At 40.9% G+C, this 27,820-nt stretch overlaps 1 protein-coding gene across 1 annotated transcript in view; it reads right to left on the bottom strand.

The window, feature by feature from the left end:
- MTMR9 (myotubularin related protein 9) overlaps positions 1-27,820 on the bottom strand; it is a 63,474-nt gene that overhangs the window by 20,849 nt on the left and 14,805 nt on the right. Inside the window, exons 2-3 of the mRNA XM_069576748.1 lie at positions 18,719-18,827; positions 14,516-14,641 (exon numbers count right to left, since the gene is read on the bottom strand). Of these exons, the coding sequence (XP_069432849.1) occupies positions 14,516-14,641; positions 18,719-18,827 (235 nt within the window). The remainder of the gene's footprint in view (positions 1-14,515; positions 14,642-18,718; positions 18,828-27,820) is intronic.

Raw genomic sequence — 27,820 nt, 5'->3', positions numbered from 1 at the left:
TTTAAAATTTAAAAAGTACCTATCTTAATTTTAAGTATTTTATTGTTAAAAAATGCTAACCATCATCTGAGCCTTTAGTGAGTCGTAATCTTTCTGCTAGTGAAGGATTCAAAATACTGAGAATTACCAAAACACAAGAGCGATATGAAGTGACCAAAAGCTGTTGGAAAAAAATGGCACTTAAATACTTGCTCGACACAGGATTGCCACAAGCATTCAATCTGTGAACAAAATGCGGTATCTAGGAAATACAGTAAGATGAAACACAATAATTCAGGTGTTCCTATAAAACACCTTTGGAACACAGCACCACTCACTCACTGATGTATTATGTTTTCATGATACAACAGAGTGGAGTAACTGCAACAAAGACGGCATGCCCCACAAAGCCTAATGTGTTCACTGCTGGGTCCCTCACATAACTCCGTCCACTATTAACCATATGGTCTCCCAGTCCATGAACATATATCTCCATTTATTTAGATATCCTTTAACTTCTCTCAGCAATGTTTTGTATTTCTCAGTGTACAGATCCTGCCCTTTTCCTAATTCCCTTACCAAGCACTCTACTCGCTTCAAGGTTGTGCTGTGCAGTGCCGAGTCGCTCAGTCGTGTCACTAATTTGTTTCTGAACACTTATACCAAGCGATCTTGCTAAACTTACTAGTTCTAGTTATTTTATTGATTTCTGCTCTTATTTTTTTTATTTTTTCATTCTTTGCTCATTTCTTCCCCTAGTTTCTTAAGCTGGAGCTTAAGTTGGCGAATTTATTGGACCTTTTTTCCTATTTCACATAAGTGCTTTAACATCGTGTCTCTCTAAACACTGCTTTAGCTGTAGTCTACAAATTTTGATATTATCATTCAGCTGAAAATATTTCCTAATTTCCATTCGGATTTACAGACTATTTACAAGCATTTCCTTTAATCTAGAAATACTCTGGGTATTCCTCAATACCTTGTGTGCTAGTCACTCAGTTGTGTCCGACTCTGTGGCCCCATGGACTGTAGCTCGCCAGGTTTCTCAGTCCACGGACTTCTCCAGGCAAGAATACTGAAGTGGGTTGCCATTCCCTTCTCCAGGAGATCTTCCCAACCCAGGATCGAACCCGGGTCTCCTGCATTGCAGGCAGACTCTTTTATCATCTGAGCCACCAGGACTAACTGAACTCTAATATAATTCCTCTGTGGTCAGAGATTCTATTCTGTATGGTTTCAAGCCTCTGAAATTCATTTAGCAGCCCAGCGTATGTTCTCTCTCGGATGATGCCATGTGCTCCTGCACACCATTTATTCTGCAGAAGTCGGGAGCAGTACTCAGTGAACATCAGATGGTGCTGTTCAGACTCTCTTTCTGCTCATTTTGTTGCTTTGATTAGTCCAGTTGTTCTGTTACTTGCTGAGAAGGCAGTTTAAACAATCTACTACGACCACAGAACTTCCTTTATTTTCATCAGGTTAGACTATAAAAATATATATCATTATATTGTCCTGATCAATTTTATCATTATGGAATGATCTCTTCATTTCATCATATTCTGTGTCTTGAAGTTTTTCATTTTAGTCTGAAATTAATAAAGCAACTTCTTTTTTATACTCATTATTTTCATGGCAAGTTTTCTCCACCCATTTATTTTCAGTCTGTCTCTTTATATTCTAAATGCATCTCTTCTAAAACACTGCAGAGGGAGGAACACTCCCAGATTCATTCTACAAGGCCATCTGATACCAAAACCAGACGAAAAGAAAAAAATTACAGACCAAAATCACTGATGAACAGAGATGCAAAAATCTTCAACAAAATACTAGCAAACCAAACCCAACAACACATTAAAAGGATTATACACCATGATTAAGTGGGATTTATCCTAGGGATGCAAGGATTCTTCAATATATGCCAGTCAAACAATGTGAACAGAAGAATAAAAACCACATGGTCGTCCCAACAGATGCAGAAAAGTCTTTCAACAAAATTCAACACCCATTTATGATTAAAAAAAAAAACAAAACTCTTCAGAAAGTGGGCATAGAGAGACCTACGTAAACATGATAAAGGCCTATATGACAAACCCACAACAGATATTATCCTCAGTGGTGCACACTGAAGGCACCTCCTCTGAGATCAGGAGCAAGACGAGAGTGTCCACTCTCGCCACTGTTTTCAACATAGTCTTGGAAGTCCCAGCCACAGCAATCAGAGAAGAAAAATAAAGGAATAAAAACTGGAAAAGAACAAGTAAACTGTCACTGTTTGCAGAAGACATGACACTATACATAGAAAACCCTACAGAGGCCACCAGAAAACTACTAGAGCTAAGCAATGAATTTAGTCAAGTTGCAGGATATAAAATTAATGCACAAAAAGCTCTTGCATTCCTATACACTAACAATAAAAGATCAGAAAGAGAAATTAAGGAAAGAATCCCATTTAACATTGCAACAAAAATAATAAAATACCTAGGAATAACCTACCTAAGGAGGCAAAACACCCATATGCAGAAAACTATAAGATATTAATGAAAGAAATCAAAGATGATACAAACGGAGAGATATATACCATGCTCCTAGACTTCAAGAATCAATATTTTTAAAATGACTGTACTACCCAAAGCAATCTAAAGATTCATTGCAATTCCTATCAAATTACCAATAGCATTTTTCACAGAACTACAAAAAGTTTCACAATTTGTATGGAAAGACAAAAGACCCTGAACAGCCAAAGCAATCTTGAGAAAGAAACATGGAGCTGGAGGAATCAGGCTTCCTGACATCAGTCTACACTGCAAAGTTACAGTAATCAACAGGATACGGTCCGGGCACAAAACCAGAAACATAAACCAGTGGGACTCCAGGGACAGAAAGCCCAGAGATAAACCTATGTGCATCTGGTCACCTGATGTACGACAAAGGAGGCAAGAACATACAATGGAGAAAAAACAGCCTCTTAAAGAGTGGTGCTGGGAAAACTGGACAGCTATGTGAAAAGAATGAAATTAGAACACTACCTAATACCATTCCCAAAAATAAACTCAAAATGGATCAAAGACCTTCAAGTAAGGCCAGACACTATAAAACTCTTCAAGGAAGATACAGGCACAACACTCTCTGACATAATCTGCAGCAGTATCTCTTTGGATTCATCTCTTACAGTAATGAAAGTAAAAACAAAAGTAAACAAGCGGCACCTAGTGAAACTTGGAAGTTTTTGCACAGCAAAGGAAACCATGAACAAGATGAAAAGACAGCCCTCAGAGTAGGAGAAAATATTTGCAAATGCAGCTCAATATAAAAAACAAACAACAACAACAACAACAACAAAAATCAAAAAATGGGCACAAGACCTAAATAGCTCTTTCTCCAAAGAAGACATACAGATGGCCAACCAACACATGAAAAGATACTCAACATCACTAGTTATCAGTGAAATACAAATCCAAACTACAGTGAGATATTACCTCTTACCTATCAGGATGGCCATCACCTATAAACGATGAGGAAGACGTGGAGAAAAGGAAACCCTCCCGCACTGTTGCTGGAAATAGAAACTAGTGCAGCTGCTATGGAGAACAACGTGACGGTTCCTTAAAAAACTGAAATAAACTACCATATGACCCAGAAATCCCACTGACTTCTTTCTCAGGTACTTATCCAGAAAAAACCATAACTCAAAAAGACACATGTAGGACTTCCCTGGTAGTCCAGTGGTGAAGAATCTGCTTACCAATGCAGGGGGCACAGATGTGACCCCTAGTCTGGGAAGACTCCATGTGCCACAGGGCAACTGAACCCACGTGCCACATCTACTGAAGCCCCTGTGCCCTGGAGCCTGTGGGCCACAGCAAGAGAAGCCGCTGCAACGAGAAACCCACACGCTGCAACCAAGGAGTAGCCGCCACTCTCCACAACTAGAGAAAGCCCACACGCAGCAACAAAGACCCAGCACAGCCAGGAATAATGGATTTTTTAAAAAGACACGTGTACTTTCACTGAAGCACTATTTACAATAGTCGGGACATGGAAGCAACCTAAATGGTCATCCACAAAGGAAAGGATAAAGAAGATGTGATATGACCCATTCCCTAGAGTAAAGGAAATAAAAATAAGCATATGGGCCCTAATTAAATTTAAAAGCTTCTGCACAGCAAAAGAAACTGTAAACAATGTAAAGAGACAACCCTCAGAATGGGAGAAAATAACTGCAAACAAAGCAACCAACAGACATTCATCTCTAAAATACACATGCAGCTCAATATCAGAAAAACAAACAACCCAATCGAAAGACAGGCAAAAGATCCAAACAAACATTCCTCTAAAGAAGACGTTCAGACGGCCAACAAACATGAAAAGATGCTCAACACTGCTCATTATTAGAGAAATGCAAATCAAAACTACAATGAGGTTATCAACCTTGCACCAGTCAGAGTGGCCATCATCAAAAAAATCCACAAACTATAAATGCTGGAGATGTGGAGAAAAGGGAACCCTCTGGCACTCTCAGTGGGAATGTCAACTGATACAACCACTACAGAGAACAGTATGGAAATTCCTTTAAAAACTAGGAGTAAAAACTACCATATGACCCAGCAATCCCACTACTGGGCATATACCCTGAGAAAACCATAATTCAGGACACGTACCCCAGTGCTCACTGCACACATTTACAGTCACCAGCCACTCAGATGTCCACTGACAGATGAAAGGATAAAGACGCTGTGATACATACATATATACATGTACACAGTGGATATCAGTCGTTGAAAGGGATGAATCTGAGTCAGCTGAAACAAGGTGGGTGCACCGCGAGCCTGTTATGTGGAAAGAGAAAACAACTGTCGCATGTTAATGTGTGTAAACGGCATCTAGAAAAATGGCACTGATGAGCTAATTTGCAGGGCAAGACTAGAGACACAGATGGTCTTGTGGATTCAGAGGAGGAAACGAATCGAGAGAGCAGCACTGACATATACACACCACCACGGGCCCGAACAGCTGCTGGGGAGCTGCTCTGTAGCGCAGGGAGCCAAGCCCGGCGCTCTGTGACACCCGCTCTATCAGCCTAGAGGGGTGGGAGGCAGGGGGAGAGAGCCTCAAGAGGGAGCGGGGGCATACACACACTCACGCCTGATTGCTGGTGCTGTATAGCAGAAACCAACACAATACTGTAAAGCAATTATCCTCCAATTAAAAAAAAAATTAAGTTTAAAAAAAAAAAGAATGAATGTGCAAATAAACAAATAAAACTACCAACCCAATGTGGGTTGTCTTGGTAACAACAGGCTCTCTAGAGTTTATAACTCATGCAAAAGTTATCTAGTTAGGCCCTTCTGAATACAGCCTCCAAATAAAAATAGGACGAGCTGAAAAAAGAAAAACAGCGGTACATATAGACAATGGAATATTACTCAGCTATAAAAAGGAATGGAACTGGGTCACTGGACACTAAGAGGAGAGTGGGGGTAGGATGAACTGGGGGATTGGGGTTGACGTATACACACTACTGCTACTATGCAGAAAACAGATGACGAATGAGAACCTACTGTACAGCCCAGGGACCTTCCTCAGTGCTCTACGGTGACGTAAGTGGGAAGGCTATCCAGAAAAGGGACACGTACAAGAATGGCTGATGCACTTCGCGGTACAGCAGAAACTAACACAACATTGTAGAGAACCTATACTCCAACACAAATTATTCAAAAATAAGAACACAAACTACATCTCCGTAAACAGCATATATTTCAGTCTTACTTTTTCTTTTTTTTAGCTGCATCAACGGCTTGCAGAATCTCAGTCCTCTGATCAGGGATTGAACCCAGGCCCTCAGCAGTGAAAGCCTAGAATCTTAACTACTAGGCTACCAGGGAACTCCCTTGCTTTTTCCCTTTAATCCACTCTGACAATCTCTGTGTTTTAATTGGCGTGTTAAGCTCAGTAATACTAACTATTGATATTGCTGGATTTTAGTAGAGCCTTTATTTTGTTTGCCCCTTCATTTTTTTATTGCTATTTCTTCTTTCCCACTTTCTTTTGAATTACTTTTTAGAACAGCATTTTAATATATTAACTTTAAATCATATCTCTTAACATTTTTAAGTGATTGCTCAGACCACCTTTCCTGCCTCCTGAGAAACCTATATACAGGTCAAGAAGCAACAGTTAGAACTGGACATGGAACAACAGAGTGGTTCCAAACTGGGAAAGGAATATGTCAAGGCTGTATATTGTCACCTTGTTTATTTAACTTATATGCAGAATACACTATGCAAAATGCCAGGCTGGATGAAGCACAAGCTGGCATCAAGATTGCCAGGAGAAATATCAATAACCTCAGATATGCAGATGACACTACCCTCATGACATAAAGCAAAGAACTAAAGTGCCTCTTGATGAAAGTGAAAAGAGGAGAGTGAAAAAGCTGGCTTAAAAAACTCAACATTCAAAAAGCAAAGATCATGGCATCCAGTCCCATCACTTCATGGCAAACAGGTGGGGAAACAATGGAAAGAGTGTCAGACTTTATTTTCCTGGGCTCCAAAATCACTGCAGATGGTGACTGCCACCATGAAGTTAAACGACGCTTGATCCTTGGAAGAAAAGCTATGATCAACCTAGACAGCATATTCAAAAGCAGAGACATTACTTTGCCAACAAAGGTCCGTCTAGTCAAAGCTTTGGTTTTTCTGTAGTCATGTATGGATGTGAGAGTTGGACCATAAAGAAAGCTGAGAACCAAAATTGATGCTCTTGAACTGTGAGAAGACTCTTGAGAGTTCATTGGACTGCAAAGAGATCGAACCAGTCAATCCTAAAGGAAACAAACCCTGAATGTTCACCGGAAGGACTGATGCTGAAGCTGAAACTCCAATACTTTGGCCACCTGATGTGAAGAGCCGACTCACTAGAAAAGACCCTGATGCTGGGAAAGACTGAAGGTAGGAGGAGAAGGGGGCAACAGAGGATGAGATGGTTGGATGGCATCACACACTTGATGGACACGAGTTTGAGCAAGCTCCAGGAGTTGGTGATGGACAGGGAAGCCTGGTGTGCTGCAGTCCATACAGTCGCATGGAGTTGGACACAACTGAGCCAATGAACTGAACTGACTCTGATTACTTTTACTGAACTGAAGTGACAAGGACAATGGTTCTCAACTAGGGGTGATTTTGCCTCGAGGAACATTTATTAATGAGTGGGGGTTGGAGAAGACCACTGCTGACATCTAGTGGTAGACCAGGGATACTGCCAAACACCCTACAATGCACAGGACAGCTTCTCACGACAGAGAATTATACAGCCCAAAGGTCAACAGTGCCAAGTTTGAGAAACTCTGCTCCAGGGATTATAATATATACTGTTAACTTAAACATTAGCCCATGTTACATAGTATGTAAAAACCCTGAAACTGTATAGGTCTATGTATCCATTCAGAGAGACAGGCATACCAGACTTGCCTCTTGAGAAACCTATATGCAGGTCAGGAAGCAACAGTTAGAACTGGACATGGAACAGCAAACTGGTTCCAAATAGGAAAGGAGTACGTCAAGGCTGTATATTGTCATCCTGCTTATTTAACTTATATGCAGAGTACATCATGAGAAACACTGGACTGGAGGAAGCACAAGCTGGAATCAAGACTGCCAGGAGAAATATCAATAACCTCAGATATGCAGATGACACCACCCTTACGTCAGAAAATGAAGAAGAACTAAAGAGCCTCTTAATGAAAGTGAAAGAGGACAGTGAAAAAGTTAGCTTAAAACTCAACACTCAAAAAACTAAGATCATGGCATCCGGTCCCATCACTTCATGGGAAATAGATGGGCAAACAGTGGCTGACCTTATTTTTCTGGGCTCCAAAATCACTACAGATGGTGATTGCAGCCATGAAATTAAAAGACATTTACTCCTTGGAAGGAAAGTTATGACCAACCTAGATAGCATATTAAAAAGCAGATACACTATTTTGCCAACAAAGGTCCGTCTAGTCAAGGCTATGGTTTTTCCAGTGATACGGATGTGAGAATTGGACTATAAAGAAAGCTGAGCACCGAAGAATTGATGCTTCTGAACTGTGGTGTTGGAGAAGACTCTTGAGAGTCCCTTGGTCTGCAAGGAGATCCAACCAGTCCATCCTGGGGGAGATCAGTCCTGGGTGTTCATTGGAAGGACTGATGTTGAAGCTGAAACTCCAATACTTTGGCCACCTGATGCGAAGCACTGACTCATTGGAAAAGACCCTGATGCTGGGAAAGAATGAGGGCAGGAGGAGAAGGGGATGACAGAGGATGAGATGGCTGGATGGCATCATCGACCTGATGGACATGAGTTTGGGTGGACTCTGGGAGTTGGTGATGGTCAGGGAGGCCTGGCATGCTGTGGTTCATGGGGTCGCAAAGAGTCGGACACGACTGAGCGACTGAACTGAACTGATCCATTCAGCCACCCCACACCCTTTTTTAATGACATAGTTTCTGTGTAACATTTCTACACACACCATAAACACCACAAAGGTAGTGCTATAGTTTTTGTTTTAAATAATCATACATATTTTAAAGACATTAAAAAGAAAAAATAGCTTGTTTATTTAATTATACCATTTCCAATATTCTTCCATTATTTTGAATATTCAGGTTTCCCGCTGGTATTATTTCTCTTTAGTCTGAATAACTTCTTTTAACATTTCTTATAGTGAAGGTCTCTTAGTGCAAGTTCTTGGTTTCTTTTTATCTGAAAATGTTGTCTCACCTTCTTCCTTGTGAGATATCTTCACCAGATACAGAATTCAGGGTTGATAGGCTTTTCACCTTTCAGCACTTTTTAATACAAGTTTTGTTGGGACTTCCCTGGCGGTCCAGTCGTTAAGAATCTGCCCTGTGATGAAGCAGGGGTCAAGGGTTTGATCCCTGGTCAGGGAAGAAGCTGCAGAGCAACTAAGCTGGACCACTGCAAGCACTCAGCCCCCATGCCTTGGAGCCCACGTGCCACACCTAGAGAGCCCGTGGCCCGCAGCAAAAGGCTGCACACGACGCAATAAAGGCCCCATGTGCCGCAGCTAACACCCGACACAGCTGAATAAACTCTTTAAAAATAAATAAAGTTTAAAACATAAAAGTTCTATCAAGTAGTCTCCATAAGTTCCGATGAACAGTCCACGGTCGTCTGAATTATCTCTGTATGTAATGCGTTGTTATTAACTGGCCGCTTTCAAGATCTTCATTTGACCATTGTTCTTTGACAATTTGACTACCATGTGCCTAGCATGATTTTTCTCATACTCATCCTGTTTGGGGCTTGCTGAACTTTTTGAACTTATACAATTGACCAAATTCTTAGCTTCTGAACATGATTTCTTTAAATATTTTTCCTACCTATTGTCTATTCTCTCCTGGGTCTGTAATTACACACACGCTAGCCACACACACATTTTGCTCCACAGGTTTCTGAGGCTCTTTTTTTCCATAATTTCTCATCTCCTTTATTTCTCCAAATAATTTCTATTGCTCTAGCCTCAATTTCACTGATTCTGTCCTGTCATCTTCTCTCTGCTATTTAACCAAGTGAATATTTTATTTCAGATATATATTTTCAAAAAATGCTGAGAGGTTCATTTGACTCTTTTTAGCATTTCTATTTCTCTGTTAAGATTTCCTGTCTTGTCCCGCATTTGAAATATATTTACCTCTATGGAAAATCAAGCAATTTAAACAGCTGCTCTAAAGACCTTGAATGATCAAACATTTCAGCATCTGAGGCGTCTTGGGACTGGTACTTGTTGACTGTCTTCCTTTCTTTTTTTGACAGTCTCTTTTTCGTGAGAATGGGTCATAATATCCTGACTCAACTTTGGATTATATCCTATATTCACTGTGAATTTAATGTTGCAGAGAATCTGCATTCCATTAAACACCACTGAAGAGTGTTTTATGCTGGGAGCCAGCGTGAGGAACCCCACCCGTGACAAGGTCATGCGGCAGAGATCTGACGGGCAAGGCGAGTCAGATCTCAGGGTGTCCCCCTGGAATTTCCTGAGCATGTACCCCCCAAACCAAAAATCTGCCAGCCTTTGTACTCTGCTTTTCCACTCTTCTGACACACTCTGGAAAAAGCCAACTCAGGGCTTTAGTCTTCTTCATTTGAAAGGGATGTTTTCAGTTAAACCCCCTCTGATAACTCTCTAGCTTGCCTAACAGGTTCCCCAGACCTCTTACAGCTTGTGAATTGCTTGCAGCCCCCCAACCGCGAGAGGCACAAAGCTTAAAGCATCTTAAAGACACAGAGCCTCTTCTAAAGAGCTAAAAATCATAATGGTGACAGATTTCACTGTTGACTCAATGACTGCTGCCAGGCCTCCATATTCTTTATCTTTTAGGCACCTGGGAGGATGTTAATCAATGTAAACGGGATATGGAAAAAGATACATAATAGTTTTTGATATTAGCAACACTAGACTTTTGAGTTAATTACTTTTCTTTTGTTATAAATCACTGTACTCCTTTTACTTGTTATAAATTGCTGTATCTTTGCTATGTAAGAATGTAACTTTATTTAGTGTTTTCTGAGAGTGGTATCAGACTTTGGGAAGATCAAAAAATAAGTCTTCTGGTTGACAAACCCTTATCAGAAAAAAAAAGGCTGTAAAATGTTAACTGGCCCTTTTGGCCGGAAGATGATGTAAATCACCTAAGACTTGTGTATACAATTAGGTATGCAGAGAGAAAAGCCTGGTTTTGATAAGAGTCTGGGCTGCTAACGCTGCATAATTTTGTATTACCCATTGATCTCTATGTACCATCAAAAAGTTATAAAAGGCCTTTCTAGACAATAGAGGCCGGGCCAGTCGCTAGACTGGTTTCCCCTGTGTCTTCTCTTTACTCTAATTTCTGGCTGAATTCCAATCTAGGGCGTGGAGGCTCGCCATGTCTACTTACTTGCCCCGGCTTCTACAATCTGTATGAGAGGGAGCCCAAGGCGGGGCACCCTCCGATATTCAAACGGACACCGGTGGCCTAACGTAGATGGTGCAAACTTCTTGTCTCAAAGTTTTATTGGCTTTCCATGTAAACCAAGTTATTCAGCCTCTTTTCTCCACTTAATTTTCCTACTACACTATTTCTTCCTAATCTAATCTTATATTAATAAATAAATAAGTTTTCCCTCGCCCACGCCATCCCCGCTTCGAATTACCCTGGATCCACCGGGGCTGGACCCCGGCAGTTTTACAAGGAATTAGCTTGTTCAGACAAACCACAAACTTCGTAACATCTGAGATGCACGGCAACTCAGATCTTAGTTCTGACTGTCCCTGGTCTGCCCCAAGCAATGGTTCAAGAGTCAGCCAGAGATTCAGGATTCCATACAGAATCAAAGTTCCCCTCATGTGGCTCTCTGGTTCCTCCCACCAGAGAGAAAGTGGGCTTTCCATTAGATTGTTAGCTGTCCAGCACCATCAATGCCATTAACTGTGCAGACTTCAGGACAAAGCCCCAAAAAAGGAGATTTACTCTGCCATTCACTTCCTCTAAGTTTCTCCTCCCTTCCCTCTAAAATACACTGCTTTCTGTTCACTCACCAGAGCTTCAAGTTTTTCTGCTTTATTCATAGTTTGTCACTGATATCTGCAGGAGATCTTTTCAGACAGGGGCTACTCAACCATTACCTTATCATCGTCTTTTTTGTATATAATTTCTAAAGTGGTCGACTGGGGAAGTACAGATATACTGTATATGTGCGTTTCAGCAAAGTATCTGAAATAGTATTTTGCTACATCCTAGAATGAAAGTATGTTAAAAGGGGAGGAACTCTTATAGATCATTTGTCCAACACTTTGATTTTATAGACATGGAAACAAAGTCCCAGAAAGTCAAGCAGTCAACATTAATATCTGGGATGCAATGTAAATAAATTGAGAGAGAGTTTGAGTACTCTGTCTTCTCAATACCACATATCTCTTTCGGATATAACAGAGAAGTAGGGACTGGCTAATACTATTCAGGAAGTTTTTTAGATGATCAGAAAACCTTCCTTGAGGAATACTGATGGCGTGATACATGTCTACCTGATGGAGGATTTCAGTGATACAAAGACTCATCATACCTTTGTCCTGTCCTGCACAAATGCACACACTCCTATATTTATTGACTTGACAATACCTACTGCTTGCAAACCATGTACTAAGAATGCAGCAGGGAACAAGAATGTCATGGCTCCCAGCCTCCTAAAGTCTGTATTCTAGCTCAGGAGACAATAAACAATGACAAGAAGCTTTCACACTGGTGACCCCTCCTGCTTGAAACTTGCTCTTCCCTTGGCTTTTTCCTCCACTTGCCCTTACATGGTTAGTCCTCGGCCCCTACGGACAGATGTTTTCCCTCAGTAATCTCAACTGCTGCCTGCGATTCTCACGATATACACAACGTATACACTGATGACTCTCAATTTTTCATTTTTAACAGATCTCTCAAGCTCTAAACTACCTCTTATACGTATTCAATGATGTGCACCACACAGGCCCTTCGAGTTTGCCATCTTCAAAACTGAACTCAACCCACTCCGTCATGCCCATTTCTCTGTCTTTCCCATCTCAGCAGTAAAGCCTAGACGCCACTGCCTGTTTTACCTCTCACATCCAATGAGTGGGTTACCAACTCCTTTTAATTCCACTTCCTGAAACTTTCTGCACTATAACCCCTCTGTTATTGATCCAATCATTATTTCAGTAGCCTCCTAAGCAGTTTCCCAGCATTTTGCATCCGAATTGCTTTGCTCTAACATAAATCTAATAATATCATTTTCTCTGTGCCTTCGTTAGTAATTTAATTCTGAAAAAGGCCAGTGCAACTTTGGGCTACCTTAAAGTATCAGCAGTAGTTCCAATCTACACTAAATGTTATGAGGACTATCTTTTATGAGAATCAGTGACAAACTGAAGGGCTTGCCGAGAAAAGCAATCAAGACAGGGTATGGCCCTGAGTTCAGTGGTATGAGAAAAGGCTGAAGTAAATACTCACATTTAATCTATAGAAAAGAAAACTTAGTGGGGACATAACACTTCTTAATTTGAAGAACAATTCACCATAGAGGAATAAGGCAACCTGAGTACCACAGGCCACATCAGAAACATGGGGCCTGAGTGCAGGGACGTCAGCTCAGCATTAGGAAGGTAACCGCCTGGGACACTGTGTGACGCTGCAAATCCTCTTGCAGTAGAGACTGTGAGCAGAAGCTGGACACGTCATGGCTGCTGTCGGCACACAGGACTTCTGAACAGAACAGGAGACTGAGCTGAACGCTGCCTTGCTGAATGTAGACCTAGAGTGATTTGCGTATGGCACCTAACTACAAGATGAATGATTCACACTGATACTTTTTGGATAACCAGGAAAATCATCCAGGCATCTCCCTTCCTGATCAAATTCGGACTGCTCTTTTCCACCTAGGAAGTAACTACGGATTCCTCTAAGGTAGCCGTCAGGTAGTAGTCAGCTGATATGAAAGAAAAGCATCGTGCATTTGAGAATGTTTACTATGAAGTTACTAATGCTATAAAGACCTTGAAAATAAATGTAAACACAGGTAGCACAAGCTATATAAAAATACTCTATACGCAAGAATATAAAATTCCCCTTCTTTTTTCACTTTGCTGCTATGGACGTCTTTGTTCTTTAAATTTTATGGCACCTGGTCCCTACTTCTCAATCCTTTCAGGACACATTTACAGAGGTATAGTAGAAAAAGTTAAAAAAATTTTTTTTTTTTTTTTTGCAGACCTAAAGCATCTACTTATTGGACAACTCCAGGTTCTTTCTTAATGAGATACAGCCCATTTCTTTTTTGAGGTATCTGTATATTCTGGCCAGCCAAGAGTAAAGGGGAAGGCACACTCAATGCAAGACACAAATGTTTCTCTTTTGGTTCAATCAAAAAACCTTTGTAAGTAGAATCCCACTCAGGGATTGGTTCAAGATGGGACAGTAAGAGGACACACACTCAGCTCCTCCTGAGAGAGCACTGAAATCACAATTATTGAACAACCATCAAGAGGAGAACGCTGGAATCCACCAAAACAGATGCCCCATGTCCAAAGACAAAGAAGTACACCGGTCTTAGTAATCCAAATCATGAAATCACAAAAACTATCCCACAGAAAGAAATCGATATACATGGTTTTCTGATGCTCTCTGGGGAACACAGTGAGTTCAACAGACTTCTGGTGGGATGGCTCAGAACCTAATTACTATATATAAAACTGCTTCTATGGAACACTTTTAAAACACCCCCAAATTAAAACAGGTCAGGACTATCTTTATGAAGATCTTAATGCTTTACCAGCAAATCTACTAGACGGAAAATTACTTAAGCTGTAGCACTGGGAACAATTATGCAAATCTTTAAATGGCAGAGGCTGCAGCGCTAATAGCTAATAGCTACTTCTTTTATCTGTCAAAGGAAGAGATCATTTTCACCAGTCAAGTGCTGCATTATTTCTCATTACCCATTAATCCTCTCAAAAGTTACTCACAGCTAAAGAGTAGAGTTCAAACTCTTGCTCAGGGAGGAAGGAATGCCAGCCATCTTCTATCACTTCAAACATGGGCCGGTAAAAGAAAGGGTACATCAGAGTGATGGAGTCCAGGGTAGATAATGCCTAGGGGAAAAAAGAAGTGAAGAGAGAAAAAAGGAACGTGTCACAATTCCAAACATTTTCTAATTGCCAAATCGATATTCATCAAACATGGCCTAAAATGATGGACACCTAGTACATTTCTCTAACATTATATTTATCACTAGATACAATTATACCTTATTTTCAGCCTCTAACACGGTGTCTGGCACATAACACTCAATTAGCATTTGCTGAATGAGCAAAAGAACAAAACAATGTGCACACCTATTCTAGAAGAAAAATGAAGAACACTTCTTCTTGAGACCATGTAATAAGGCCTAATGAAAAGGTCCAAATATTTCTGGGGATTAGAGAACAGGCTGCAGTTAATCAGTAAGGCCTTGGCTCAAAATCCAGTTATTAACTACATATGTAAATTACTTAAAATCAGAGTTTCTGAGCAATTGGAAAAAAAAGCTTAGTAGCCAAAGAGTCAGACTTGTTGGACTCAAATTCCAGATGCCAGCGCCAACAGTGGTGTTACGTAATGCGGCCACTCCATGCCTCAGCTGTCAGCGGAGGAGATAACCTCACAGGGCAACGCCCAGGGCTGCTGAGGCATTAAGAGAACGTGCGCAGCAGGGCTAGAACAGCACGTGACACAGAGCAAACTCTAATTTCAGCCACTGTATGCTGCACGTAGCCCCCATCAGTGTGAAACTCCCTCCATCCCTAGAGTGACCAGACGCCCTCACACCTTCATGCTACGCTAACCACTCTCAAACCGGGGCAGTAACTCCGTGGTCCCACAGTGAGCCTACAGGTCATCTGAAGTACAAGGCCAAGGAATCCTGACCAGATGAGGAACTGAGAGATGGAACGTCCCCTGTCACCTGGCAGTTTCATCCTTCTGACAGGGGAGTTTTAGAAAGCATTTCTATGGCTAGAAAAACAAAGGCACCAAAATCAATCAGCACAATTCAAACTGCTGTAATTTTGGAGACACTCAGCTGGAGGGGCGCGAGGGGCCCAACATCATGCTAACACCCCCAAGCTCTCAGAGTAAAGCTACCTTCTTCTAAGTCACAGAAAGATCAGGTCAGTAGAACCTTTATTTAATTTTTAAATTTTATTGTTTTACTACTTAAAAAATATTCTTTGCAATATTAAAATTTTTTTTCAGCATTACTGCAGTATAAATTGATAAATAAAATGTAAAATATTTCTAACGTACAGTGTGATGATTTGATACACAAACACACTGTAAAAGTGTTACCCCCTTGAGTTAATTAACACATCCATCACCTCACATATTTACCCTCTGTTGTTGCTTTTGAGAACATTTAAGTTCTACTCTCTTGGGAAATTTCAGTTACATAATATAGTGTGATCAACTATAGTCTATGTTATACATTAGATTCTCAGGTCTTATAACTGAACATCTGTAGCTTTTACCAGCCTCTCCCTATTTCACCCACCCCTAGCTCCGCAAAACCGCTTTTCTACTCCCTGTTTCTGTGTGTTTCCCTCTTTTATTTTTGAGAGTCCACATGTGACTGATACCATGCAGTATCTCTCTCTCTCTGTCTGGCTTATTTCACTTAGCACAATACCCTCTAGTTTCACCCACTGTTTGTTCCCGCCATTGTTCATGCAGCTGTTTCAACCGGCAGGACTGCTTTCCTTTTGACGGCTGAATAATATTCCACTGTATGTGTGTACATGCATCACGCATTGCGTGTGTAATTTTCTTTATTCATCCATCCATCAACCGACACTCAGGTTTTTATATTCTTTGAATATTATGAATAATGCTGCAATGAACATGGGAGCACAGATATCTCTTTAAAACAGTCACTTTGTTTCCTCCAGATATACACCGAGAAGTGGGATTGCTGGATCAATGACAGATCCTTTTTAATTTCTTGAGGAACCTCCATACTATATTAATAGTGACTGACACAATCATTATTTTAGATCCATGTTCACAAACATTCCAGCAGGCAATAAGCACTCAGACTTGTCATGATTACAGTTCATGTAGCTAGAGACAGAACTTTTCCTTTAAACACATTAATGCTCAAAGAAATAAAGTCGTTTCAACCCTAAAAGACAACCGAAACTACACAGAAAAAAATGGTTCATCAGCCTTCCCACTATAATTTAGAAAACTGAGCACTTGCCAGTTACTCTTTCAGTGGGATTCTACTTAGGGTAGCAGATTTTGAGTATATGAAATTTGATAACAAAGAATAGCTCAACTATGCTTTATAAGAATTCACTTATTACTACCAAATTATAACAAGCTGTATTGAGGGACAGAGGAAAACTGGATGCCAGGAAAAGGCTAGAAGCCAAGGGCACGGTGTGCATGTCCCATGCTGGGAAAACAATCAACGGAGCATTCATTTTCTAAGGCCACGTTACAAGAGTGGCTCAGAATTTGCGGCTGCTTCTCAGCCATAAGGGCTTCTCCATAGTCAGTTTCTACAGAGTTTTACATAATATTTAATATGTATAGCCAAATAAGCAACTGATTAGTGTCAAATGCTAACGAAGCTAAGTAAATGCCATCAGAGTAGGGTAACAGGCTTTTTTGCCCTGTTTCTTCACCACAGGCAATTTCACCAACATCCACCGGCTATCTTACAAGTTATAAAAGGGATAAGGAAAGAAAAATGTGCGTGGGTCAGTGAAAACCCAACCGCACAACTGAGAAAAAAAAACATAACATGCTCAGCTGAAGTGGGTGAGCGGCATTACCTGGCCCAAAGAGCGAGACAGCATTTCCCTTCAACAGCCTAGAAGGTACAGCGCGATTCTCACTCATGTCAACAAATTCAGCCAAGTCAACATTCCTAAGTTATTTCCAATGATGAATATGTAACACAAAGTGTTCAGCTCATCTTCTTGTTTTCATAAGAAAAATTTAGCAAAAAAGCAGAAAGAAAAATACTACATGCCATTTTCTCAGCACCATAACAGCTCCTCTATTTCTGGTCTTTTGTTTAGAAGCCAAAGGAAATCCTAGTCACAGGTTTGAGCCTTTCTGCCTCCCTTTAATAGTTAAGCCAAAGGCAGTTACTCTGCACACAAAGCCCATATTAGGCACTAAAAGACAGAAGCAAAAACACCTCAATGTGTCTCTATAATTATCCAGAAAATACTATAAAGTTAACTGCTATAATTTAGTGGTAATGATTTAAAATAAAGCAATTTTAAAAATGAGTGTATACCAAAATAGTTGGTTAAAGTGGGAAAGAAAATAGTGTGTCCCTTGGACTGCAAGGAAATCCAACCAGTCCATCCAAAAGGAGACCAGTCCTGGGTGTTCACTGGAAGGACTGATGTTAAAGCTGAAACTCCAATACTTTGGCCACCTCATGTGAAGAGCTGACTCATTTGAAAAGACACTGATGCTAGGAAAGATTGAAGGCAGGAGGAAAAAGGGACGACAGAGGATGAGATGGCTGGATGGCATCACTGACTCAATGGACATGGGTTTAGGTGGACTCCGGGAGCTGGTGATGGACAGGGAGGCCTGGAGTGCTGTGGTTCCTGGGGTCACAAAGGGTCGGACACGACTGAGTGACTGAACTGAACTGATTCAATTTAAACACTAAATTATCCAAGTAAAATGTCTATTATTTGTAATCTGGACATATGTTCACTATCATTTCTATATATATAAAATGAACACATCCTATCTCAAGCAAACATGATATATGGAAATTCAAATTTACTAAAAACAAACAAAAGACTACAATCACTGGTGATAATTACTTGCTTTACTAAAGAAGTAAGATTTTCAAAAAGTCTCAATATTTATAAACACACAATGGAATATTACTCAGCCTTAAAAGGGAAGGAAATCCTGTCACATGCTACAACATAGATGAACCCAGAAGAACAAGTAACATTAATAACTGCTCTAAGTCAATAAAATCTTTTTACATTCCTGTAGCAATGATTCAGGGTAAGGCTTTGCATTCAGTCTTCCAGATTTGAGTCACAGAACATGACTCAAATGATATTTATCTAAAAAAGAAACATAAGAGTTACAGTGAATCAGAAAATAAAGTTCCTTCTTTTATCACATTTTATTTCCAAAACACTTACCTCAATGGAACTGGCTATATTCAAACATTCTTCCATTCCAGGAATATCCAACTGAATAATTCGAAAATCCTTACATTTTATGATGATGGTACCCAGTGGTCCCACAAATCTATTAAAAAAAATCATAAATTATGCTTAAGGACATATATATTCCCAACTCAAAGTACATGATTACTCTTCAACAGAGGTGGTTAGTCGTAACTACCAGCTATACAGGCAGGTCTCCTTTTGTTGCACTCACTGCATTGAGCTTCCCAGATGGTGTGTGTTCTAAAGATGGAATGTTTGCTGCAACTCTGTGTCCAGCAAGTCTGTTGGCACCATTTTTCTAATAGCATTTGCTCACTTCTTCTCTGTGCATCACATTTTGGTAATTGTTACAGTATTCCAAGCCTTATTATTGTTGTTGCTATTTTGTTATACTTGTCACGGTGCTTGGTCATCAGTGAACTTTGATATCACTACTGTAGCTGTTTTGCGGCACCAGTAACCATATCCACGTATGAAAGCAAATGTGACTGATAAATAAGTGCCTTCTGACTGCTTCACCAACTGGCTGTTTCCCCATCTCTCTCCCTCTCCTCAGGCCTCCCTATTTCCTTAAACACAACAATATTGAAATTAAGCCAATTAATAACTCTATAATGCCCTCTAAGAGCTCAAATGAAAGGAAGAGTCACACATCTCACTTTTATACCAAAAGCTAAAAAAGATTAAGCTTAGTAAGGAAGCCATGTCAGTTGAAATAGGCCAAAAGTTAGGCCACTTATGCCAAATAGTTAGCAAGTTGTAAATGCAAAGGAAAGTCCTCGAAGGAAATTAAAACTGCTACTCCAGTGAAAATAAGAATGATAAGAAAACAAAAAAAGCCTAAATGCTGATAGAAAGTTTAAGATCAATCAACCGTAACATTCCCTTAAGTCAAAGCCTAATCCAGAGCAAGGCCCTGATTCTAATTCTCTAAAGATGGAGACAGGAAAGAAACCTATGAAAGAAAAGTCTGAAGCAAGCAGAGGCTTGTTTATGAGATTTAAGGAAAGAAGCTGTCTCCATTCTCCATCACATGAAAGGAAAGCAGCAAGTGCTGATGTAAAAGCAGCAGCAAGTTATCCAGATACAGTTAAGGTAATTCATGAAGGTGGCTGCATCAAACAACAGATTTTCAATGTAAACAAAAGAGCCTAGCGCTTTCCTAGTGGCTCAGTGGTAAAGAATCCAGCTGCCAATGCAGGAGACACGGGTTCGATGCCTGGTCCAGGAAGAGCCCACATGCTGTGAAGCAGCTAAGCCTATGCACCGCAACTGCTGACCCCGTGCCCCAGAGCCCGGGAGCCACGAGTGCTGAGCTCCCGCGCCGCAACGGCTGCAGCTCGTGCGCCCTAGAGCGTGTGCCCCACAGCAAGAGAAGTCGGCGCGTGAGAAGCCCATGCACCGCAATGAGGAGAAGCCCCTGCTCGCCGCAACCAGAGAAAAGCGCAGCCCAGCAAGGAAGACCCAGCGCAGCCAAAAATAAAACTTTTTTAAAAAGCAGCCTTATATTGGAAGAAGATGGCGTCTAGGACTTCAACAGCTAGAAAGAAGTCAATGCCGGGCTTCCAAGATTTTAAGGGCAGATACACTCTCTTCTGAGGGGATAATGTGGGTGGTGAATTAAAGCTGATGCCAATGCTCATCTACCATTTCCAAAGTCCGAGGGCCCTGAAAAATTAAATCTACTCTGCCTGTGCTCTATAAACGGAACGACAAAGCCTGGATGACAGCACATCTGTTTACAACAGGGTTTACTGAATATGTTAAGCTCTCTGTTGAGATCCACTGTTCAGAAAGAAAGATTCTTTTCAAAACACTACTACTCACTGACAAGGCACCTGGCCACCTCCTATCTGATGGAGACATACAATGACATACACATTGTTTTCATGCCGGTTAACACAGTGCCCCTTCTGGAGACTGTGGATCCGACTTGATTTTCGAATCTTATTACTTGAGAAATACATTTCATTAGACTATAGCTGCCATACATAGCGATTCTTCTAATGGAACTGGGCAAAGTAAATTGAAAACCTCTGGAAAGGATTCACCATTCTAGATGCCATTAAGAATATTCGTGCTTCACGGGAAGAGGTCAAAATATTAACATCAACAGGAGTTTGGAAGGAGTTGATTCTAACCCGTGGATGACATTGAGGGGTTCAGGACTTCAGTGGAGGAAGTCACTGCAGACGCGGTGGAAACAGCAAGAGAAACAGAAGCCGCCCGTGAGGATGTGAGTGAGCTGCTGTGGCCTCATGCTAAAACTCTAATGAGTAAGGAGCCGAACCAAGTGTTTTCCTGAAACGGAGTCTACCCCCGGTAAAGACTGGTGAGATGACAACAAGGAAATCTGAATATCACGTAAGCTTAGCTGATAAAGCAGCAAGAAGGTTTGAGAAGACTGATTCTAATTTTGAGGAAAGTTCTACTGTGGGGAAAAATGCTATCAAACAGCACTGCACGCTTCAGAGAGATTGTTCATGAAAGGAGAGAGTCAATCAATGTGGCAAATTTCTCTCTTATTTTAAGAAAGTGTCAGAGCCACCTTAACCTTCAGCACCCACCACTCTGATCAGTCAGGGCTCATCAGCATTAAGGCAAGACCTGCCACTGGCAAAAAGGTTACAACTCACTGAAGGCTCAGATGATCACTGGCATTTTGTTTAGCAATAAAGTATTTTTAATAAAATATAATTTTTTCAGATATAATGCTGTTGCACAGTTAACAGACTACAGTACAGTGTATCACAACTTTTATATGCATTGGGAAACCAAAAAATTCACGTGATTTATTGAGGTGGTCTCCAGACCACCAAACATGCAACACCTCTGCTGCGTGGCTGCATTCAACTTCCTTCTCCCTTATTAGTTTAATGAAGGAAGAACCTCATGCTTCCATCATTAAAATCTGAGCCATGAATTACTTAAAATACATATATTAAAAATTTTTAATATATAAAGTCATTCACACTAGGCCAATTCATTTAGTGGAGATTATTAGGAGTCTTACTTCAAAGAATAAGAAAAATAAATCTGTAGTTGATGTATTGTTTGTATAGAGATATTTCTGAAGCATAGGAAAACTATTCATTTCAGATTTTACTTCCTTCCAAATTTGCAACAGTTGATTTGAAAAATAAATATTTTTTTTCCAGTCTTTAAAACCTATTAACTTGCAATATCTATTCTAAGTCAAGGAAAACTTCAGAGTAAATGCCATGTCTAATCATTAATTTTGTTATCAGTAAGTTTTGAATAAATTTATTTTACCTTAGCCGGGATTTTTGTCTTCCTTTTCCTGTTGCTTTGTCTACACTTTTTGATAGTTCTGACTTTCCTTTTGCTTTGCCACCAATTGCCCCAATTCTTCCACATTAAAACTTGTGAATATTCCCTAACTATGATTTCTTATACTGATCCAGAACTGGTAATTTTATTTATACTGTGCCTAATTTAGGAAGAAAACTACAGCTACTCTTCCTGAATTCTGTAAATACCCCCATGCCCAACATCACTGCACTGTGAATTTGGATAAGTGAAAGTTATCAACATGGGTCAAATCCTTGCAAAGAAAATTCCATCAGATATCCACAACTGATCAACACAGTGGAATGCCTCTTATAAAGTATATTTTGAAAATTTATATTCTTGTCACTTCCACTTCTGGCAAAGTTTGAATTTCAGGGACCATATTTACCGTAGTACCTGAAACAACCAAAACAAGGAGGCGAAATATAAGGAAGAACTGTTTTCAAGACGCTGAACACCAAACAACAATTTTTAAGACACCGAAGGAAGATCTCTGGGAGATGAGAAACGAGATGAGTCTGATGATTGCCCCAATGCACTGTTTTGAGATTTCCCAGGTCATAGTGTCAGGAGAGAAAATTTGGGTGGGGCTGATAGTCTGAGAAGACCATCTATATTAGGAAAGAAGGAAATTAATGAAGAAAATTTGGGTCTCAAATTAGTGACCTCAGATTACACTATACTAGAAATATACCAGCAAGTTGAATCCAAAGCAGAAAATATTAAATAACAAAGATAAGAGAGGAAAAAATTGATGAAAGAGATGAGACAAGATTGCAGGGAAAAACAAAGCAAAAATGACTGCTTCAAAAGATCATTTAAGAGTGATAATCTTCTAGCCAGACTGATCAGGAAAAAAGAAAGTCACAATCTAACAATGTCAGAAATGAGAGAGGTTACGATCACATAGACTCCACAGACACTAAAAAATACTAAGGCACTATTAGGAACAATTTTACACCAATAAATTCAACAATGTAAATGATATGGACAAATTCCAAAGAAGACACAAACTACTGAAGATCATTCAAGAACAAATAACCTAGTTAATACTTTATCTGATAGATAAACTGAAATTTTCATTAAAATGTTTCCCACAAAGAAAACTCCAGTCCTGGGTGGCTTCACTGATGAATTCCATAAAATATTTAAGGAAAAAATACTATCAAGTCAAGAGAAATTCTTCCAGGAAACTGAAGAAGAGACATTTACTTCTCTATTCACACCTAAACTCTGGCATTTTCCTAACACAAAAACCAAAGACATGACGAGATAACTACCCCTCATAAACTAGATGGAAAATTTCTAAACAAAACATTAGCAAGGTAAATCCAACAATACATAAAAGGATAATCATGAGTAACTGAGGTTTATTCCAGAAATGCATGGCAGTTTTAACAAAGTAAGTTACTGTATTAAACTGAAAAAGAAAAACCATATGCTCATCTCAACAGATACAGAAAACGCATGACAAAATCCAACAGCCATTCAAGATTTTAAAATGAAACAAAACAACCCAACTCTCAGTCAACTAAGAACAGAAGTGAACTTCTTCAACCTGAAAAACAGCATTTACCAAAAGCAACTCTACCACTAAGAGTATACTTAATGGTAAAAGGCTGAATGCTTTCTCACAAACACCGGGAATGATACTAAGATTTCACTCTCACCACTTGTATTCAACACTGTGGAACCAGGGGCTTTCATGGTGATCCAGTGGTTAAGAGTCTTCCTGGCAATGCAGGGGACACTAGTTCAATCCCCGGTCTGGGAAGATCGCACGTGCTGTGGAACAACTAAGCCTGGGCACCACAACTAGTGAGCCACGCTCTACAGCCTGTGAGCCACGACGCGGAGCCCAGGTGCCACAGCGGCTGAAGCCCGAGCGCTCCGGAGCCTCGCGTTCTGCAGCCTCGCGCTCTGCAAAGAGAGAGGCCACCACGGTGAGGTGCCTGTGCACGGCACTGAAGAGTAGGCCCCTCTAGCTGCAACTAGAGAAAGCCCATGAGCAGCAACGAAGACCCAGGACAGCCAAATGTGTCTTTAAAAAAAGATTTTTTTAAATAAAAACACTGTACTACTAGTTACACCCAGTGCTACAGGGCAAGAAAACAAGATAAGTGGCATCTAGGTTGAAATGAAGAAATAACACTGTTTTTAGTTGTAGATAACAACTGCCTATTTAGAAAATCTGAAGAAAATTATTTTTTAAAAAGCTATTCAAGTAAATGAATTTAGTAAAGCTGAAGTGAAGGGTTAATAGGGTAGCAGAGATGTGCCTGCAAACGGGTCTCTCTGCTCAGGCTGAGCGTCCTTGCATACGAGAGGCGTTCTGCCAAAGAGTCTGGATACAGCCTTGAGTTTAATGGTCCCTTGCAAATGAGGGAGCATTCCCTTCTTGAGATAAGAGGGAGATGAGGGCTTTGTGCAGACTCTGCAGTAGACAGAGATTTCACTCCCCTTTGCTGTACGATAACATGTATGCGCCTGCACTGTACTGAAAAGGCTTATTCTTACAGTCTGGAATTCTGCCTAAGGAGGGCTTTATAATAATAAACGGCAATTAGTTTGCCCAGTTCTGTTCCTCTGGCCAGAGTGGTGTCCTGTCTGTCTCTTGTGTGTCTTGTATGTTCTGTGTCATTTCACTCGTAGTAACCAACACTGAAGGATACAAAAATATACAAAAATCAATAGCTTGCATATCAACGGCAGGCTAGTGAGCAAATTATTTGCTCTCTCTAGAAATAAGCTGGCTTCCCAAGTGGCTCAGTAGTAAAGAATCGACCTGCCAAGAAGGAGACTCAAGATCAACCTCTGGGTCAGGAAGATCCCTTGGAGAAGGAAATGGCAACTCACTCCAGTATTCTTGCCTGGAGAATGTCATGGGCAGAGGAGCCTGGTGGGCTACAGTTCATGGGGTTGCAAGAGTGGGACACGACTAAACAACAACAAAACAACAATAACAAAAGAAATTAGCTAACCTGGAGAGTGGCAAGCCCTAAGATGACAATGTGTCGTAAAATACAGAAAGTTAAAAACTTGACTAATACAAATAAGGAATAGGAAGTTGAAACTGGAAAAACACCACTTGAAACAGCATCAGAATATGGAAGACATAGGAGAATTCTAAGGAATGATGTAAAAGACCTAGAGTGAAAACTGTAACACCCGCTGAAGAATATTTGAGACCTAAGCAAGACAAATGGAGTAACAGACTTGTTCATAAGTCAGAATACTCAATATGAAGATGTCAGATGTTAGTTCTCACCAAGTTCATTTGTCAACGGATTCACCACAATCTGGATCAAAATCCCAACTGGCTGGGACTTCCCTAGTGATCCAGGGGTTAAGACTCTGCCTGCCAGTGCACAGGCGATGGGTTCAACCCTGGTCCAAGGAGATGCTCCCATGCCATGGAACAGCTAGGCTGGCGTGCCACAACTACTTAGGTGAACAGTAACCGCAGCCACGGAGTCAAAAGATGCTTGCTTCTTGGAAGGAAAGCTATGACAGACCTAGTCAACACATCAAACAGCAGAGACGTCTCTTTGCTGACAAAGGAACATATCTCAAAGCTATGGTTTTTCTGATAGTCACATACAGATGTGACAGCTAGACCATCAAGAAGGCTGAGTACTAAAGAATTGGTGCTTTCAAACTGTGGTGCTGGAGAAGACTCTTGAGAGTCCTCTGGTGAGCAAGATCAATCCAGTCAATCCTAAAGGAAACCAGTCCTGAAACTCATTGGAAGGCCTAATGCTGAAGCTGAAGCACCAATACTTTGGCCACCTGTGATGTGAACACCTGACTCATTGGAAAAGTCTCTGATGCTGGGAAAGAATGAAGGCAAAAGGAGAAGGGGGTGATAAAGGATGAGATGGTTAGATAGCATCATCGACTCAATGCACATGAATTTGAGCAAACTCTGGGAGATACTGAAGGACAGGGGAGTCTGGCATGCTGCGGTGCATGGGGTCCCCAAGAAATGAACATGACTTAAGGACAGAACAACAGCAACACATCAAAGCATCATACACCATGCTCAAGTGGAGTTTATCCCAAGAATGCACACATTCTTCAAACCACACCAATCAATCAACTTGACATACCATGTTAACAGATGAAAGAATAAAGGTCATATGGTCATTTCAACAGATCCAAAAAAAGCTTATTGACAAAGTTTAACACCCATTTATGATAAGAACTCCAGAAAATGGGCACAAAGGGAACCGACCTCAACATAACAAAGACCATATACGACAAACCCACAGCAAACATCATTCTCAATGGTGAAAAACAGAAATGAAAGCATTTTCCCTAAGATCAGGAGCAAGACAAGGATGTCCACTCTCACCACTTATTCAACCCAGTTTTGGAAGTCCTGGCTCCAGCAATCAGAGAAGAAAAAGAAATAAAAGGAACACAAACTGGAAAAGAAGAAGTAAAACTGTCACTGTTTGCAAATGACGTTACTATCCACAGAAAATTCTAAAGATTCCACCAGAAGACTACTGGACCTCATCAATGAGTTTGATAGTTTCAAGATACAAAAGTAATGCACAGGGCTTCCCTGCTGGTCCAGTGGTTAGGGATCCGCCGGCAATGCAGGCGCCGCAGGTTCAGTCCCCGGTCCGGGAAGATCCCATGGATCAAGGAGCAACTGAGCCTGTGCACACAACTACCAAGCCAGCCCCCTAGAGACCGCAAGCCACAAGACTTGACTCCACGCAGTGCATCAACCGAGCCCCACGAGCCTAGAGCTGAAGCTCCAAAGCAAGAGAGGCCACCGCGAGGAGAAGCCCAAGCACTGCAGTTAGAGAGCCTACACGCAGCAACAGAGACCCAGGGCAGTCACAGATAGATGATGAACGCATGGCAAGTGAGAGTAAGGAAGCCATCCCATTCACCATCGCAACAAAGGAGTGCAATACCCACGAATAAATCTACCTAAGGAAAGAAAAGACCGGTACTCAGAAAACCACAGAATACTGATGAAAGAAATGAAAGCGGACACAAACGGGTGAAAAAATATACCATGACTGATGCCGAAGAATTGATGCTTTTGAACTGTGATGTTGAAGACTCTGGCGAGTCCCTTGGACTGCAAGGAGATCAAACCTGTCAATCCTGAAGGAAATCAGTCCTGAATATTCATTGGAAGGACTGACTGATGCTGAAGCTCCAATACTTTGGCCACCTGATGCCAAGAACTGACCCATTATAGAAGACCCTGATGCTGGGAAAGATTGAGGGCAGGAGGAGAAGGGGACAACAGAGGATGAGATGGCTGGATGGCATCACCGACTCAATGGACACGAGTTTGAGCAAGCTCTGGGAGTTGGTGATAGACAGGGAAGCCTGGCGTGCTGCAGTCCATGGGGTGGCAAAGAGCTGGACTCAACTGAGCAACTGAACTGAACTGCTACTACCCAAAGCCATCTACAGATTCAATGCAATTTCTATCAAAATTAATGGCAGTCTTCAGAGAATTAGAACAAAAAAATTTACAATTTGTAAGGAAACACACAAGACCCCAAATAGCCAAAGCAAAGTTGAGAAAGGAAAACAAGAGGTGGAGGAATCAGGCTCTGCAATTTCAAACTACGTTACAAAGCTGCAGTAATCAACAGTCCAGTCCTGGCACAGAAACAGAAACATAGACCAACGGAGCCAGACAGAAAGCCCAGCGATAACGCCAAGCTCGTGTGATCACCTGATCTATAACAAAGGAGGCAAGAATATACAATGGAGAAAACGCAG

This window comes from Ovis canadensis, chromosome 2, assembly GCF_042477335.2.
Source record: "Ovis canadensis isolate MfBH-ARS-UI-01 breed Bighorn chromosome 2, ARS-UI_OviCan_v2, whole genome shotgun sequence".
In the NCBI taxonomy this organism is placed as follows: Eukaryota; Metazoa; Chordata; class Mammalia; order Artiodactyla; family Bovidae; genus Ovis; species Ovis canadensis.
This window is presented reverse-complemented; position numbering and strand designations above follow the sequence as displayed.